Raw genomic sequence first — 19,665 nt, 5'->3', positions numbered from 1 at the left:
TAGCGAAGCGATCACATTCACTCAGATTACCAGTCCTCCGACTTGCTTCTTTTCCTGACAAGGGATAGGATCATAGCGAAGCGATCACATTCACTCAGATTACCAGTCCTCCGACTTGCTTCTTTTCCTGACAAGGGATAGGATCATAGCGAAGCGATCACATTCACTCAGATTACCAGTCCTCCGACTTGCTTCTTTTCCTGACAAGGGATAGGATCATAGCGAAGCGATCACATTCACTCAGATTACCAGTCCTCCGACTTGCTTCTTTTCCTGACAAGGGATAGGATCATAGCGAAGCGATCACATTCACTCAGATTACCAGTCCTCCGACTTGCTTCTTTTCCTGACAAGGGATAGGATCATAGCGAAGCGATCACATTCACTCAGATTACCAGTCCTCCGACTTGCTTCTTTTCCTGACAAGGGATAGGATCATAGCGAAGCGATCACATTCACTCAGATTACCAGTCCTCCGACTTGCTTCTTTTCCTGACAAGGGATAGGATCATAGCGAAGCGATCACATTCACTCAGATTACCAGTCCTCCGACTTCCTTCTTTTCCTGACATGGGATAGGATCATAGCGTATCGAGAAAGCTAAAGGCATGAAATTGCGCCAAACAATAATAATTGATAAAAATAATTCTTATCGCACAGATTTATTATTGTTGGTCTAGATCTAGGTCTATTTACAAATTTAATTACATTACTGATCCAAACTAATTGATACAATTAAAACTTTGCTGTGCTTTTTAAAAAAGTATTTGTATATTTTCTTGTTGGATAATATAAGCGTGATGTGTTCTCGTTTGATCCTCCACAGTATCAATTGCTTAAGACTCATTTCCTTAGAACTGTTGATTTTTGTTTCATGACTTCTTTTGGATAAATGAATATCAGTACAAATATCCGGGTAGCTTTCAATATAGGCCTTTAAAATATACCGGAAGTTATTTTAAGGCCAAGGTTAACAGGGAGCATAAGCTATAAAATGAACGAAATACAACAGGCTCGATATAAACATATCACAAAGGTTTTGGAAATAAGAGCGATACTGAGATAAAGGGAAAAGACAGAGGGGAAAAAAAAAGAAAGAGGGGGGGGGACATTCTGTATGCTAAAGAAATAACCATAATATTTATTAAATCAGATCATTTGTATTTGATCTCCAATCTTAGTACTTGAACTGTACAGCTACGTAAAGCACTCAATTTTAAGTACGAGGTTTAGAATCCCCTTCGTCTTATCTATCAATATATAGATATATGTATTTATTTGACTGACTGTCTGTCTGTGTTGCTTTGTTCATCTAGTTAAAATTCAATCATGTTTTTGAGAGTAAAATTTTCATTGTTATATTTTGTTTTTCAGGAAATCTGACACCATCTGAAATCCTTCCGTGTTAAATCCAGTAAGGAAGTCAGGCTGGGAATGCTGCTATAAAAGTTGTGTGCTTTACAAGTTTCGATACAAATGCATGTAATGGTGATTCCGAAAGAGGATATTTTTAAAACCTGAAATAAACTTTTGAGGATATTATTAGTATCTTGATAGAGGAGTCCCTGTTCATTGTGCGGTTATTTGTAGTCTATTCAGAGAGCAGAAAAAGATTGTTTTTTGTGCTTTTGTCTGTTGGCACGGTCGTCGACCATTGAATGCTATATCTTCAGTAGACATTATCACGTGCGGGAGTTGTCTGCAATTTATCCCCCTTCTGTTACAACTGTGGATATATCTTTCTATTATTACTTTGTGGCAACCTTTAGAGCCGATATCAGCGTCGACGTCACCGGGGATGGCTACGTAGCTCTAGGGTGAGTTCATATAATGTTCTGAATATTTTGTTTATATTTATAAGCTTTTGTTGTGTAATCTTCTATACTATAAAGTAGAATGTGAGGTGTATGTATGTGACTTATAGACATCAAAACCGCTTGACCAATCTTGATAAAACTTGGCAGGAATGTTTCTTGGGTACCAACTTAGACCTTGGTGTATGTATTTTAGCCCTAAAACAAACTTAAGACCCTAAAAAAAAAAAAAAAAAGTTGTCCGACTCTATTAAAGCTATAGTATTTTATGGATCTATGTCATGTCTACAATGTTGACATGAGAAAAGATCGAAAGGATTTAGACCTAGATCTAATTTTAAGAAATACACTTTGCGCAGATAGTTTTTTACTTTGACACATGAAAGTACAAAAGAAGATCCTTTGATTTCATTATATAATAAAATTAACCTTCAATTTTGTGTTTCTAAAGCATTTTTTACATTAATTAGTTCTTTATATATGTAACTACAGATTTCTTGACGAACATTCTTTCATTAGACAATACCGTAATGAATCGCGTACTAAAAATTAATTTGTTTAATTGTTTACTTTATAATCCCATCCCTAGATCTAAAACTCTAATTCATAAAACTTCTCTTCGCACAGATAGTTTTATACTTAAACACATAAACATACTAATTATCTTATCTTATCTTATATAATACAGACGTTACTTCAAAAAAGAAGATGATTACGTCCTACGCGTCATGCATTTAGCCATGCATATTAACCAATGACTTAAATTCAGCCAAGTCACTGGTTTTCCTGGCTAGCTCAGGCAAACCATTCCATGCTCTAATAGCACTAGGGAAGAAGGAGTATTTGTACAAATTTGTCCTAGCATATGGGACGAGGAATGTGCCTTTATCTTTGTGTCTTTCAGAGTATTTTATTAAATTTTGTTTTTGTATTTGAAGATTATGGTTCAGTGTTTTATGTATTATTGCTACTTTACTTTTGAGCCTTCTGTCCTGAAGGCTTTCTAAATTTAGTGATTTTACTAAAGGTGTTACTCTAGTCAAATGTGAATATTCGTTTGTTATGAATCGCACTGCTCTATTTTGTGTCTGTTCTAGTTTCTTAATGTTTTCTTGAGTTGAGGGGTCCCAAACAGAGGATGCATATTCTATTATTGGCCTAACCAAGGTTAAATAACATTTTAGTTTTATGTTCTTATTTGATTTATAGAAATTTCTTTTAATAAATCCTAATGCTTTGTTTGATTTTTTTGTAGTTTCATCAATATGTGGATTCCATGACAGTTTTTCATTTATTATAACACCTAGGTATTTTGCGTTTTTAGTCTGTGTTACTGGTTTACCATGAATAAGATAAGTGGAATTAATTTATTTTAGTTTTTTTGTTACTCTTAACAACTGACATTTTTCTGGGTGGAAAGACATGCTCCAATTTGATTCCCATTTCTGTAATTCATCTAATTCTCTTTGTAAAATATCTATAATTATAGTCCATTCATTTCATATTTTGATCAAATAAACATTCAAATTTGGTTTTCTAAAGCTACATTCGTTTACGAAAGCTGCGAAGCCGAGTTGAGATAGGCCTAGATCTCTATTCATTCATGAATCGCGAACTAAAAATTATTTCGTTTAATTGTTCACTTTATAATCCCATTCATTTTACAAAGCTATCGCTCTTTTCGTTTTTAATAGATATGAATGTATCGGCTTCGGGTAAACCCATTTTCGCAAAACTAATTTTATTTTCGTAGCGAAAGAGAAAAAAACTTGAAAGGATCATTAGCTAAGTTTAACATACATCTAAATCCAATCCACTAGATTAGTAAACACAAACTTAGACCCGCAGGCCGCGGGTAATGTCAGGCTAGTAGTTTTATAAAGCATAACATAGTTCGTTCTTTATTGAAGTCAATATTCTACTGATTCTATATAGCTAGCCGACTTATTTTCAGAGTATGTGAACGGGGAGATTAGTGGCCGAGGGGTAAAGCTTCCGAAACGAAGAGTCTCTGGTTTCAATCTCTGTGAAGACTGGGACTTTAAATTTCAGGATTTTTAAGGCGCCCTTAATGGGTACTTGAAATTAGTTGGGTAATGGAAAGGTGATTGTCCGGTGTGCTGTCCACATGACACCTTCATTAACGTGAGCCACAGAAACAGATGACCTTTACATCTTCTGCCCTATAGTTCGCAAGGTCACAAAGCACTTTTTTGTGTGAATGCTCTGTCACTATTTAGGCTTTTAGGTAGATTTTGTAATTGAAACATGTTAAAAAAGAATATAGTCCTTTAGTTTCTCACTAGTGTCACAGTAGTCTCAAGTTAAAAGTGAAGAATGACACGGACAATCTTTTTATGTATTGAAATGTTGAGCAAGAATCGGATGGGAATCGAATTAAAAAGCGCAATTTTTACTAGTTGGTGTTGTATACAAAAGTTACTGTTAGTTACATTCCCTCCTAATGTTAGTATGTCAATCATTAACTCCAAATTTACAATACCGCTCACATCTAGATCTACATGATCTAAGAATGAACTAAAAGACCTAGATCTACATCTAGATCTACATGATCTAAGAATGAACCAAAAGACCTACATCTAGATCTACATGGTCTAAGAATGAACCAAAAGACCTACATCTAGATCTACATGGTCTAAGAATGAGCCCAAAGACCTACATCTAGATCTACATGGTCTAAGAATGAGCCAAAAGACCTACATCTAGATCTACATGGTCTAAGAATGAGCCAAAAGACCTACATCTAGATCTACATGGTCTAAGAATGAGCCAAAAGACCTACATCTAGATCTACATGGTCTAAGAATGAGCCAAAAGACCTACATCTAGATCTACATGGTCTAAGAATGAGCCAAAAGACCTACATCTAGATCTACATGTGATGACAAGTGCAGTTGAGCCCTGTCAGACTTTTGTGACCTAGTTTAACCATATATTGAAAGCGGGGTTCGCCAGAATTGTCAGAATAGCACTTTAACCCTTAAAACGCGTGTGGTAGTTTAGCCTCTAAACATCAGACTAGTGTTTGCACTTATTGTAAAACAGTTCAGCACTTTAAGGGTTAAGGGATGATGTCCCATGCCGAAGAACTCTCATCCCGTTAAAGTCATAAAGCCTAGATCTATTTTGTGTCTCATCACTTAAAAAGATAAACTCTTCAGACTCCAGCTAGAAGAAGTTCCTAATAAGTGTATAGTTAAAATAGAATATGTTTAAATATGTTTAAATACAGATTGTGAAAAGATGATTTTAAAACCAACGCTCTCCTCACCTAAAATATTGTTTAAAATGTTGTTACCTTTAAAACAAACAACAACATTCCCGTCACGTAATTACTGTACTCTTATATATTTAGTGTACACAAGAAACTATTTCCGAACCGTGTATATATATATATGTGTTTGTATATATATATATATATAGGCCTATACAACCGTCAAAGTGGGAAATTCTATAGAATGCCGGATTTCGTACTTAACCGGTAACACATATATAGTTATGCATTTTTGTGTTATCTTTGCCATATTGTATCTTAACAACATCTCATAAATCCAACTTAATTGCCATTTTATTTTAATTTTTTTGACATTTCACCTGCACTCTAATCTTAGAACGTAATATTTATTTTCCTGAGTTCTCAAAGGCCTGAACTCATTCCATTTTAACTCAATTACCTTTACATCTAGAATCGATTAGACTGAGTTTAAAAAATAGTACCCCCTATTATAATTCTGATTCATGCCCAGTAAAAGACCAATTTTTTTTTGTTCAGATAATTTTGTTTTGACAGTCGTCAATTTAGTTCATTTCCCAATTCTCAAACAATTCTTTAGACTCTTCACTCACGTGCACTTATATATAATGAATGTCGTAAATTGTGAATTTAATGTTTATACCTCTCATATTCAAATTTAAAGCATGCTTTGTCATGTTTATGTTATATAGATTCAATTCTGAGAATAACACACCAATTAATAAATTAAAACCTACGTGTTCTAGGGAATGATGCTTTTAGTTGTTGTGCTCTCCTGTAGCATTTTAACTTTCTGTGAGCTAGTCACATGACAGTTTTTCTAGTCACTTGTCAGTCCTTACTTCTGTACTTTGATATTAACCTCAGGCTTTGTTTGTCCTTCAAAACATTTGAATTTTGTATATGAAATAAAAAAGAAATGAAATGTTGTATTGTGGCAAGAATTCTGTATGGACGGCTGTTGGTGGACTTAGACTAACTGAAAAAAAAAAAGAAACTTATTCTCGTCATTAGACATCTTGGCCAGCGTTGGCTGGTTCATGTCCCCTGAAGGAGAATGAACGTATCCTGAAAGTCATCCTTTATGGACGTATCCTGAAAGTCATCCTTTATTGATGTATCCTGAAAGTCATCCTTTATGGACGTATCCTGAAAGTCATCCTTTATTGATGTATCCTGAAAGTCATCCTTTATGGACGTATCCTGAAAGTCATCCTTTATTGATGTATCCTGAAAGTCATCCTTTATGGAAGTATCCTGAAAGTCATCCTTTATGGACGTATCCTGAAAGTCATCCTTTATTGATGTATCCTGAAAGTCATCCTTTATGGACGTATCCTGAAAGTCATCCTTTATTGATGTATCCTGAAAGTCATCCTTTATTGATGTATCCTGAAAGTCATCCTTTATTGATGTATCCTGAAAGTCATCCTTTATGGACGTATCCTGAAAGTCATCCTTTATGGATGTATCCTGAAAGTCATCCTTTACTGATGTATCCTGAAAGTCATCCTTTATTGATGTATCCTGAAAGTCATCCTTTATTGATGTATCCTGAAAGTCATCCTTTATTGATGTATCCTGAAAGTCATCCTTTATGGAAGTATCCTGAAAGTCATCCTTTATGGACGTATCCTGAAAGTCATCCTTTATTGATGTATCCTGAAAGTCATCCTTTATGGACGTATCCTGAAAGTCATCCTTTATTGATGTATCCTGAAAGTCATCCTTTATTGATGTATCCTGAAAGTCATCCTTTATTGATGTATCCTGAAAGTCATCCTTTATGGACGTATCCTGAAAGTCATCCTTTATGGACGTATCCTGAAAGTCATCCTTTATGGACGTATCCTGAAAGTCATCCTTTATGGACGTATCCTGAAAGTCATCCTTTATGGACGTATCCTGAAAGTCATCCTTTATGGGCGTATCCTGAAAGTCATCCTTTATGGGCGTATCCTGAAAGTCATCCTTTATGGACGTATCCTGAAAGTCATCCTTTATGGACGTATCCTGAAAGTCATCCTTTATGGACGTATCCAGAAAGTCATCCTTTATGGACGAGTCGCGATGGGCACAAGACAAATTGATCTCCAGAACTTCTGATCTACCTATGTAATCACACGGGACCCTAAAGCAGTGGCTATCGATGTCGACTATAGGGAAGATATAGAATATAGACCGCACTATGTGAGAGAGGTGGTGATAAAGAAATGTATGGACAGGGAAAAGCAATAGACTCAGCTCTGGAAGAAAAGCGAATCAAACAAAACAAAAAACGGCAGGTTCCTCACCAATCAAACGCGACATTGCATTGTATGTGGATAGGGGAATGTTTCTCAAGAATAAGGCTCTAGTCTACTCTCATATGAAAAAGTGCTATTCGAGATGAACCAGAGTCGTTCTAGAGGCCAACAAAGTTTTCTTATGATTCATGAAGTGACCAAAATATTATATGATTATGTTTGGTTTTAATGATGCATCATTGACCTAGTGGTTTAGTTGAACAACTGCTACTAGAATTGGACAAGGGCCCGAATCTCTGCTACAGGCCAGTTCCACGTGTTCATGTACGAAGTCTTTTTTTTTTCTTGAGAGAAAGAGAGAGAGAGAGAGAGAGATGCTCCCGTCTGATTGTACATGTTTCTTTGGGTTGAAGAAAATATGTCACTCTTACCAAAAAATAAAATATACTTATTGCTGCATTAGTTTTGCTGGGTTGTAAAAGATTTAGATTTTTGATTTACCCATTGATACAAAATCTGTTTCTTATCTTCTTATCTTATATAATACAGACGTTACTTAAAAAAAGAAGATGATTACGTCCTACGCGTCATGCATTCAGTCATGCATATTAACCAATGACTTAAATTCTGCCAAGTCACTGGTTGTCCTGTTTCGATAGTGTTCATTATAGTACTTCTTACTGGCTACTGTTTAAGACTACACAAAATGTATCTACTTTATTGAGACTAAAAATGCTGCCAGCCGGATGTATATCCTTGTAATGACTGCAGACGACACGACAGGTGTAAGACCGACGTCACGTAAAGGTGTTACTTTAAAGTGTCAAGGTCGCTTTGATAATCAGACGATTTCATGTACGTTAATTTCCCCTCACGACCATTCACTTGTGTGCAGTACATTACAGGGACTCTCAACCTGACATCAACACTGTTCCCCTCACGACCTTTCACTTGTGTGCAGTACATTACAGGGACTCTCAACCTGACATCAACACTGTTCCCCTCACGACCATTCACTCGTATTCAGTACATTACAGGGACTCTCAACCTGACATCAACACTGTTCCCCTCACGACCATTCACTTGTATTCAGTACATTACAGGGACTCTCAACCTGACATCAACACTGTTCCCCTCACGACCATTCACTTGTGTGCAGTACATTACAGGGACTCTCAACCAGACATCAACACTGTTCCCCTCACGACCTTTCACTTGTGTGCAGTACATTACAGGGACTCTCAACCAGACATCAACACTGTTCCCCTCACGACCATTCACTTGTGTGCAGTACATTACAGGGACTCTCAACCAGACATCAACACTGTTCCCCTCACGACCATTCACTTGTGTGCAGTACATTACAGGGACTCTCAACCAGACATCAACACTGTTCCCCTCACGACCATTCACTTGTGTGCAGTACATTACAGGGACTCTCAACCAGACATCAACACTGTTCCCCTCACGACCATTCACTTGTGTGCAGTACATTACAGGGACTCTCAACCAGACATCAACACTGTTCCCATCACGACCTTTCACTTGTGTGCAGTACATTACAGGGACTCTCAACCAGACAACACTGTAAGGTAGACAGTAGGGAAGATGAAATAAGGATGGAAAGAAAAACGAGCTTGCCTCACAGGTTTCTAGAGATAAAGATCTACATTAATATCGAAGTCTTTTTGCCTCTTGTGGAGTTATCGACTATTTCAAAACTTTGGGAAGTTAAGCCACTTATGGAGTTATTGTTAATTTTTTTTTTGTAAGATGGGTGTTATCAATAACTATTAAGGGGTTAATAATAACTTGTAAGGAGTTATCAAAATAATTTGTAAGGACTTATCAATAGCTTGCAAGGAGTTATGAATAACTTGTAACATTGTAGTTGTCATTGCGCTGAGTGCTGACACTGCGTGACAAAACTGAAACTAAAACTGAAAAAGAAACTTAAAATGTGATACAAATGAAATTTAAGAAAAAGAAGCAAAGATAAGTAAATTAATGAAACTTAAAACGAAATTTTCAAATTAAATAGATTTCACTTCAAAATATAATCACACCATTAGCCGTTTAGCTGAGAAAGATTCCACTCATGAATCAGATTAAGTAGGTTCCTAACCTAGGTGAATAACTCTTAATAAAATTTTGTTATTAAAGGTGGTACATAACCTAATGAAACCCTGCAAGAAGACGTGTTTTGATCCTAGGCTTTATTGAACAAGAATGACAAAACAGTTCACGATAACACAGTATACACACACACAGACAAGCTGACCTGGACACTAAGACATTTTGACACACAAGAACAGATCAGTTCAAAACACAAAAACATAAATACACAACAGTACCCTATAATTTAAAATGTACAATTATATATATATTATATGCTGCATATTTGTTGTTCAATAAGTTTTTAGAATGAAAGTCTAACTTATTAACTTATTGTGTGCTACCAACAGAAAAGCTTTGAATCTGCAGTGCTTAAAAGTACACCAAAAACTAGCCTAGAAACACAGACCTATATACCGCACACCGGATTGACCAAAAGCTTTCTATTTCATTGTTTTTCCGCTGTGAATGAAAATTAACACCTTCGACTAGTTAGACGACTTTTATTTAATTGAGAAATATCTCTATAGCACAAGATTAGTTTCTTCAAATAAATATACAAAAAATTATTTTATTCAATAATTATTCAATACCTACGCGCCTTATTTTTCAATTGATAAATAGAATTATATTTAGCAATTTTTTAAAGTGCCTGTAAGAGAGTAAAAGTAGCGGAATAATACGCCATAAATCTAATAATGAAGGAGAAAAATGAACTGAACCTTTCACGAACTAGGATATAGTTCATGTGTTCAGACAGCTAGTCATGGAGACACATCAATGAGAACGCATGGGGAGTAGTTAGAGGTGTTTTTTTAGACACCAAAAAAAATTGTAAGCCTGTAAGTCCCAAACTTCGTGCAGGTCCGTGACAGGGTGTCGAGAAAGGTTCCTGCCTGGGACTTACAACAATCCTTGTCTGTTTGATTGATTTCTACATGGATTTCTGTTTTCTTTTTGTGCGTCTTTTTTTTGTTGTTGTTAAGTGTCTGAGCGTCACATTGCATTACCTCAACATTTCTTCAATTCCCTTGTGACATCAAACACTTGGTTGTGAGATGTTTCTTGTGGCTTATCCCCCCCTGGGCTGGCTTTTGTTTTTACTTACCTCGTTCCGCGCATCCATAAACAGATTTGGTCCATTAAACACAGTTCCTGTTGCGAGGTAAATGTTGCCTAATCACTTTAAGACGCAGATGGGTTTGTATTTGTTTTTACAAAGCGTATATCCACTCACTCTGCCTGTCTGTGTGTCTGTCAGTGCGTCTATCAGTCTGTCTGTCCAAAAGTCTGTACACGTTATTTCTCCGACACCCAATCTCGGATTATACTAAAATTTTTGAACAATTATTTCTTTTACCCGACAGCACAAAAATCAGTAAAAATAAATAAATAAATAAAATAACCCATTAGTTAATTAACTATTGGTAATAAATTGCTTTGCTTGATATCTCAAACAAGAAAAAAAAATAGTACTTGACCCCTTTATAGATTGAGGCTTATTACAAACTTAATAGCATGACTGATCCAAACTAATTGATACACTTAATATAAGCTTAGTTTTTTTTTAAATTGTTTTTTTTTTTTGCTTGTTGTTGTTAAATTATTCTTTCTCTATCATGTTCATCCTTTTACTTTTGATCTTGATCTTTTTTGGACAATTTTAAAATTCAGGATAAATGGAATGGAAGCTAAAATCAAAATGGCGAAGACACACAAACAGAGTGTGGATAAAAAGAGTAGGAATGGTGTGGTCCGTTCTATCAGCCAGACGCTGGAGCAACGGCAGTAAGTTTTCTGTTTTTAATACAACTGAGTTCTAGATTTTTAACAATTTTAGATCTATGTTTTTTTTTAGCCTGGTTCATTCTTTTTTCATTATAGATATAAGTCTTATAGTTTGCACCTTTGCATCATATAGATTATATAGATCTATATTAGTCTTAAAATAGATCTAGGTAAGGTAATAGACAAAATGCATTCAAATGAAAAAGAATGTCATACTATAGAATCTTTTAATAATGCACTCTATGATATTCTGTGTTTTCCCTCAAAAATAATTGGAAACCCATTGGTAGACTGGCCTAGTTAGTATATGAGACTCTATAGATGTAAAGCTTAAAAATCAGTGTTCATTACTATTGAATTGTGACCGAGTAAAATCTTTATAGAACATGCTATCTCTCCATTCCTATTTTTTCACCTTGTTTAGTTTACTTGGATTGCAGGTCTGGATTTGTATTTGCAAGTGCTGTCCCCTAGAATGCAACATTAATAACAAACAAAAAGAAAAAGTTGTAGGTTGTACTTGTAGCACCAGGGGACATCGTTAGCTGCAGTTGTTGTCATCAAGTCCTAACAATCTCAGCGAATTGTGGAGTCGATTTAATATGACTAAAACGCCAAACCTTGCACACATAGCTCCATTCTTCTACGTCTGAGTTGAGTCAGAGGCATTTAAAATACAACTTTTTAAACATGTACAGTACTTTGGGTTACTAGGGGAAAAAAGAGGACATGTCCGACAGGCATTGGTCTAAAGTGTGAAAGCGTGTGACTTTCTCTCTCTTGTTCATTTCAATTCAGTAACGTTTTCTTATAAGGGTCCAAAGAAGTGGTTCATACCGGATGCCTCTTGGTATCTTCTTATCAAAACACATAAGCTCATAAATAACAGAAAGATTCGAGGTTTTCAATGAATTCCTCCATGAACTTCTTACAATCCAAGCTTTTCAGAAGAAACCTTTTACTAAGAGCTCTCCATGATCTGTGATTTATTTAACATTCCCAGGCGTAATTCTAACGTTGAATGAGTGTTTTAGCTGATCTGTGAAAAAGAGAGTTTATTTTCTTATGCATGGAGTTACACGCGTACAATTACGCTAATGATTACCCTCTTCGTCAGTGAAACATAAGCAATAAGAAATTAGTTTTTTACACCCTTTGATTTTCAGTTTTCTAAAAGTTGTCTTCCTTTGTAGGACTTTGTTTTCTTCTCTGCCTGGTATGTGTCTGGTAACTGTAACAATACAATACGATATTTTTCTTTATGATTTATAAATTTCAAAGACTTCAAAATGTTCACGTTTTAAGCAGAAGGTAAACTAAGTTACGTTCCCTTTTTTTTTCTAGTGCCATACACAATGGCGGGAAATTTATTCTCAAAGTGCCCATCAGTCGAGCCGGCCTCTTGTCCAGAGCCTCGTTTTGGTGGATGTGGGGCATCATGCTTGGTTTGTACAAACATGGGCTGAGCAGTCTTTCGACCTTGTCTTGGTGGAATGAAGATTCTACCGAGACCAGTGTCCAGAGGTAAGTCTGTTACTCGTCTCTTTATATGAACTGGCTACTTGAACAATTTAGGATACTAGATCACCAATGGCCAGAAAGTTTAAAACTAAAATGCTATTTAATCTTAACTAGTTCAATATTAAAATATGAGCCTCTGTTTGAAGATCAACTCAAGAAAACATATATAAACTTAAACAGGCGCTAATAGAGCTTTGGAATGGGGTAGTTCCGGATCTCTTCTCAGTTACGTGGGTGTGTTGTTTATATTAATGACCCCATTGAGTTCAGTGTAATTTAAACATGAAAATAGTCTAGATCTATACATCTTTAAGTAATAAAAAGTATGTTACAATAATTCACTAATTTTTATGATTATTTAGTAGGTCTACTAGATCTAGGCTAGCACTAAATCTAGATCTACATTTTATCATATGAAGATATAGCCATTATTGCCATGTATAAGACCACAGTCATGTGACTTTTTATAAAGTTACAAAGTAGGTCGGAGATTCGGAACTACATCATTCATTTCAAATGAATATTTACTTTTGACACCATTAGTAACATCACTACAATGAAAACACTTCAGGACAGAAGACTAAAGAGAAAGAAACAATAATACATAGAACACAGAACCATCCCTGATAGCAAAGATTTTGGGCCCAGTAATAAAGGGCCCCAACTGGGCAAGCCCATGCTAACCACATTGAGGGGCCAGAAAGGGCTTACCACATGGGCCCCATTTGGGGGATGAACGTTGGCCCAAACGGGTGCCCTTAGGGCTGAGTCTGGGCTCAGTTAGGGGGCCCAGATGAAGCCCTGATGGAACCCTCATGGGGCCAGTATGGGGTAAACATTGAGGGGCCAGAAAGGGCTAACCACATGGGCCCAATTTGGGGGATGAACGTTGGCCCAAACGGGTGCCCTTAGGGCTGAGTCTGGGCTCAGTTAGGGGGCCCAGATGAAGCCCTGATGGATACCTTATGGGGCCAGTATGGGGCAAACATTGAGAGGCCTGAAAGGGCTAACCACATGGGCCCCATTTGGGGGATGAATGTTGGCCCAAACGGGTGCCCTTAGGGCTGAGTCTGGGTTCAGTTAGGAGCCCAGATGAGGCCAGTAAGAAATGACACTGAGCTCTAGCTGAAATGGCATAAAATGACATAAATAATTACATAAACAATTTACTAGTTGAAATTAATAGTTTATTGCATTATAAAATGTTAATGTTAGCAACTATTTAAAATAATTAAAAATACCGGAATACACTAAAAAACTTTTTTTTAAAGTAAAAGCAATACCTGTAGCAAAGATTTTAACTGTGAAAATTGATCCTATAATATTTTAGTATACTATGGAAAATGCATTGAGTCAACAAAAAAGTTGTGAATGATAACATGAAAATCTATAACAAATTTATAAAGAACATAATTCAGGATCATCTACAGAAAGTATAAGTGCTGTATAAAAATTATGTTTAAAGCAAACAGTTTTGACAATCATAAAAACAACAACAAAAAAACAACTTAGCTTTTGTAATTATGTAAAAAAAATGTAAAAAAATAAAAGTAACAAAAAAAGTATTGAGTTGGTGGAATGTAAGCAATATGTACACTGAAATAAGTAAAAGCATATTCATTTAAATATTAATTGTAATAAAAAATTGCTTAAAATGGCAAATTAGAAATAAGTTTTTAAAATATGGATGCTTATATTTTTAAAAATATAATAAGTACTTATTATACCATAAAATTTTTAAAAAATATAATGGCTACCAAATTTATGAAATTTTAACATGTACAAAAGCTTGAATAGCCTATACAGAAACCTATAAATTATATATAGAATGTAATTCAGAATTATCTAAACAAAGTATGAGCCTGCTGTATGTAAATTGAAAAGCAAACTGTTTTGACAATCATGAAACAAATTTTTTTTTAGATTATGTTGTACCGGTAGTTCTAAAGAAAAAATGACCAAAACAAAAATAAGCTACCTGTAACATGTTTGTGAAATCTTAGCAATATAAACACTGAAATTTTAAAAACATACATTTAGAACATAATTGAACATTAAGTAAATGACTTAATTTGTTTAAAATGAAATAAGTGTGAAACATACTTTTAGAAAAATACCAGTGCTTGCTTTACAAAAAAGAATTAAAAAAATAAATACAAAGAATAATTAATAACCATAAATATATAAATTTAAACAAGTAAAATATAATTAGAGAATGGTGCTTTTTAATCAATAGGGTCTACATGCACAAAAACCCAAAGCTGAGTCTGTTCGAGGTAAATATTCTCAAGACCTCGCCTAATTTTAGATGATAATATTTCAAAAAAATATAGGTCATGTACGTTACCCAGTACCAAAGAAAAAGTGTGTGCTCAACAATGAAAACTAAACATTTATATATACCGGTAGCTCATGTTTATAATTTCAACAAAATATTTTTTTCAATTTTGAGCAGAGTAACTAGCTGCACTATCATATTCATAATTTTTTAACAGTGAATATTCTATGTAAGAAAGAGCAAATGTTTCAAGCTACTGTTCAAAAGCCAGTAAACAACAATGATGCTCATATGGTACATCATCTGTAACTGTCAACTTATAACCTTATGTTGTAATAAAAGTAAAGTTCCCCTTTTCAAACTTAGCATCTATAGGGCAGATGATGTTAAGGCCATCAGTTTCTTTGGCTAATGGTTAACAAGATCCAGCACATGTTTGAAATATTATATTTACTTATTTCTTTGTTGTTAAGTCTAGATAGGTAGTTGTTTTTTTTTCCATTAGTCATTAGTTCTAATATCTGTAGTATGTAAATAAATTTGCTTGTGCATCTTACTTTTTTTAAACATTTATAAACTTTGATTAGGTTTGTTTGTAAAATGTTATACATGATTGGGATGTTCCTTCAGAGTTGAAGCCATCATCCTTCTTTTTTTACGATTTCTGTGCCATCACATGTGCCAAGTTCAAGTACTTTCTCTAAGTTATTTGACAGACTTGGGTAACTCACTTGAATAATCTAAGAAGAACATAAAAAAAAATAATTTTTTTTAAAATATATTCCTATGCCTATGATTTCAAAATGAAATGTTCATATAAAACATACAAAAAACAAAAACACAATGATTTTCACTTTTTCCAAACCAAAAAATGCTGACATTATCTATTCATGATTTGTGTATGCAGGCTTCATTAACTACTGTATTTTCGCACATGTACATATCCTGCACAAGTAAAAAAAATTTTTTTTTTAATCTTACAACTCGTATCATATACCAAACGAGACTTGGCGTAAACTAACAGTACATTAATTGTTGTTTATCTGTCCCTCAAGATGCAATTGAGCTTCAGTTGTTCCAACAAGTGATAACAGAGTTCAAAATTCTGTGAAATATGAGCCTACCATGTATAAGTAGTATGTTTTTCCAATAGAAAGTCACTGACATAGTTATCTGGTGATGGTGGAGAAAACATTTCACAACCACACAGCGAATTATAGGAGGTATAAAGACCTAACAGTTTACACACAATATTCATAAAAAATTAAAATACTTATGAGCCTCTTAGGTTAGGTTGACACAGCATTTGATCAAGAAATGATTTGAAAGAAAAGTAACAATGCAATGGACCTCATTCACCAATCGTAAACAAACAACATTTAGTCACGTGATCTTATTGATAAAACAATGAAAAAACTGTCACGTGACAACCATCATGAATTAAACATGAGATCGTAAATTATATAGAAAAGATAAAGCACCACGTGGCTAAATGTTGTTTGTTTACGATTGGTGAATGAGGTCCATTGTGGCATAAAAAAAAATTATAAAGATTATGTTAGTTAAAAATATGGAAATAAAAATTCATACCTAATATCCATAATTTGGATTGAAAATTCAATACATTTATTTTCTGTTTGTGCCATGTCCAGTCCAGCCAAGTTATAATCCATACTATTGTTCTCTTAATGCTGTTTTCACTGGATAGATCTGTAATATATAAGATGAGATAATTATGATTCTGCTGACACATAAAAATAAATAAATAGCTGAATTATTGTTTCACATTAGGTACTTCGATAAAAATTTCAAAATGATCACAATGCAATGGAACCTATTTAGTTAGATAGAGCTTGAGAAATGCTTTCCAATGATACCAATTTTATATTGCTGAGTTAATTGTGGGGGAAGTTATTAAATTTTTAGTGGCCAAAAATTAGCCTTCTTTAGCCTTTGTAAATAAATAAAAAATCTGACCGAAACAACTGACAGTTGAACTTAAATTAACTGTATTATAAAAAGTCTTAAAGATATGGGGTTGAAACTTCACACTCTTTTACATTAACCAGTATTCTGTTCAAATAAATTTAAAAAATAAGACCAAGCAATAAAATCTTTGAAAAAAAGTTAATATATAAAAAAAGCCTTCGACAAAAAATAAAAATATATGTGATTTTGTCATCATATGAGCCCAAAAATCACAAATAAAACAAATCAGAGATCTGTATTGTGTTTTATTTTGTTTAATTATAATTCTACTGTATTTAAATAGCTATTTATATGCATCAGATAGATAATTCTTATAAATTATAAATGAAAATAGCACTGCGCAGAAAAATATTTCCTAAAATTTAATGACTATAAGTTTCATAAACTTCATAAAAAAACAGTTTTAACCTTTTGTAGAGCACTGGCAATTAATCATTTTAAAATGCCTTAATTTAAATGCTTTAAAAATTAGATTGTAAATGAAAATTTTCTTGCTTTGGACAATAAAATAAAAAAGAAACCTTGCGATTTTTTTAGAAGTTATTAAAAGATTTTTTACTTGAATTTTTGTGCAATAATAGCTCATCATTTTAAAAATATAATGTACTCATTTATTAACTATTAATTTACATGTATATTAATAGAAAAAAACAACACACAGAAAAAAAAATTAATTATTAGTTCGCTGAGCTAAAAATATGAAAAAAAAATTGTAATATTTAATATTATTTTTTAAAGTAATTAAACTTTTACTTTAAAATTTGCAGATTACAAAGTCATTTTAATAAAGACACATTCCCTCTCCATAATCTAGCATTCAAACACTATAAAAGTTAATCTAAATGAAAGATTCCTATGTGTGCTTCTAAAAATAGCTTGTGATAGACAGAAATTGACCATTTCCAGTAAATCAGTGTTGGTTGTTACTAAAAATAGATTTTAACCATCAACTTTGAAAATTAATATCTAAAGCTAAAGAGTGCGCCAAGCTACAAAGTTCAAACTTAGCACACAGATATATATTAACATGCTAAATTCAATAGAATTAGTGAGATTGTTGTAACCATAAACACTTTTATTTTATTTAAAAAAGAAAATTTTACCCTTCTTTGTCTTTGTTAATTTTAATATCAAATATCTTTAAAGTGCGCCAAGAGAATTTAATGAAATTTGAAATATACACATTTCATAATATGATAAATTATTGTAGCAAACAGCATTGTTGTAACTTTTATAGGAAAAAAGTTGTAAAAATGTCAACTATCATATAAACTTTTGTTAAGAAAAATTTAACAGATTGGCTTCAAAAGCAAATAAAAATGATCTCTGATATCTTATGTTTACAAAAAGTAATCATAATTAGTCCTCAAATCAAATACAATATGCTAAAACTTTGATGGAAATGACCACCCCTAAAAAAAGGGTAAAATGTGCTGACACACTTTTCAGCCATTTTTTGGGAGAAAAAAAATTGATCTAGGTAAGTTTATCGAAGTACCTATTCAAGGCTATTCACATAAATGATATTTTACATCCTAAATCCTACAATATAATATGGCCTTACCAAATTTTCATGAGAATCTTCATCCTTCAGTTTCACTTCTATTTCCAACAGTGATACATTATTTGCCATTGGGAAATTTGCTTCATACCTAATCCTGATTGTATTTATCTCTGCTTCTTTTAATTGCTTTCAATTGAAAATGAGTCTGTACTGCACTCAAATCTTTTCTCCAGTATCTCTAGAACATGTTCTGCAGACAGAAAATAAAATAAGTATTAAATAAATTTTACAAGTAAATCTAGACTGCTAATATAAATTATTCAGGAAATCTGGATCATCAGATTTGTATACATTTTTGGCTTGAAAATATTGTAAAAAAAAAATTACCAGTTTGATCAATAACATCAATGGAGCTCTTGTCTCAACTTGAGTCTTGACTGAAAGTTATTTTCCAACATGGTCCACCTTGAAGAATATGAAAAAATATTAGTATAGTAGCCTAAGTATAGTAATAATTTTTTTAAACTTAATCAATTGGTAATTATAATAAAATTGAGTAGTAATAATACTTTATATTTTAAATTAAATACCTGTACTCATTGACTCTTGGACAGATCCAGCAAGAAGTGATCATAGTGATGCCATCATTCTTTCACTCTTTGGTTCCGAGAGTCTGAAAATCATTTTTTTTAACATTTCAATTTTTTAAAATCAAAGTCACACATGAGAAATATTAAATACATAGATCTACATAAGGCATAAGCAATATAAAGATAAATTATAAATTCTGCACAACATATTGAATGACAAGATTATTGACTAGTTTCAGTATAGTAGATCTATAATCTATATTTCTATAACATTGTTAGATTTGCTTCTACAAAAAAGTATACAAAAATGTATTTATAGGCCTACATTTTGCATTTAAATTGAAAATAGATCTCAAGAACTCACGTATTTTAAAATATTAATTTTAATGGTTGAAGAATTTGGTTTTACTATCTTTTCTAAATTGACTTTCTAAATCTAATCTATTAAGGTTCTAATAAACTGTGAGACACGCCACGGGATTCGAATTTTATAGACTAATTATTTCAAACGGCTTTCCTTGCGTCACTTAAAATAATTATTTGTGC

At 33.4% G+C, this 19,665-nt stretch overlaps 2 protein-coding genes and 1 long non-coding RNA gene across 10 annotated transcripts in view; 1 reads left to right on the top strand and 2 right to left on the bottom strand.

The window, feature by feature from the left end:
* LOC106055685 (ATP-binding cassette sub-family C member 5-like) overlaps positions 1-19,665 on the top strand; it is a 130,727-nt gene that overhangs the window by 81,648 nt on the left and 29,414 nt on the right. For all 6 annotated transcript variants that reach the window (XM_056012688.1, XM_056012689.1, XM_056012690.1 and 3 more), the window contains 3 exons: positions 1,375-1,817; positions 11,124-11,237; positions 12,582-12,761. In XM_056012688.1, coding sequence (XP_055868663.1) covers positions 11,134-11,237; positions 12,582-12,761 — 284 coding nt within the window. In that variant the 5' untranslated portion in view covers positions 1,375-1,817; positions 11,124-11,133. The remainder of the gene's footprint in view (positions 1-1,374; positions 1,818-11,123; positions 11,238-12,581; positions 12,762-19,665) is intronic.
* LOC129923174 (uncharacterized) lies at positions 6,127-7,398 on the bottom strand. The gene is made up of 2 exons (XM_056013062.1): positions 7,383-7,398; positions 6,127-7,244 (listed from the first exon to the last, which is right to left on the bottom strand). The coding sequence occupies exons 1-2, from the start codon at positions 7,396-7,398 to the stop codon at positions 6,127-6,129; spliced, it is 1,134 nt and encodes a 377-aa protein (XP_055869037.1).
* On the bottom strand, positions 13,932-19,606 carry LOC129923122 (uncharacterized). Of its 3 annotated transcripts, none has more exons than XR_008775048.1 (6): positions 19,484-19,606; positions 19,120-19,202; positions 18,917-18,994; positions 18,590-18,779; positions 16,627-16,746; positions 13,932-15,776 (listed from the first exon to the last, which is right to left on the bottom strand). It is a non-coding gene; the product is annotated as an uncharacterized LOC129923122 (long non-coding RNA). The 3 variants fall into 3 exon arrangements; XR_008775049.1 differs by lacking the exon at positions 19,484-19,606 and adding an exon at positions 19,445-19,463; XR_008775047.1 differs by lacking the exon at positions 19,484-19,606 and having other exon boundaries at positions 19,120-19,376.

This window comes from Biomphalaria glabrata, chromosome 15 (assembly GCF_947242115.1).
Source record: "Biomphalaria glabrata chromosome 15, xgBioGlab47.1, whole genome shotgun sequence".
Taxonomy (NCBI): Eukaryota; Metazoa; Mollusca; class Gastropoda; family Planorbidae; genus Biomphalaria; species Biomphalaria glabrata.
Note: the sequence above shows the minus strand (reverse complement) of the source record. Positions and strands in the feature narration are given on the sequence as shown.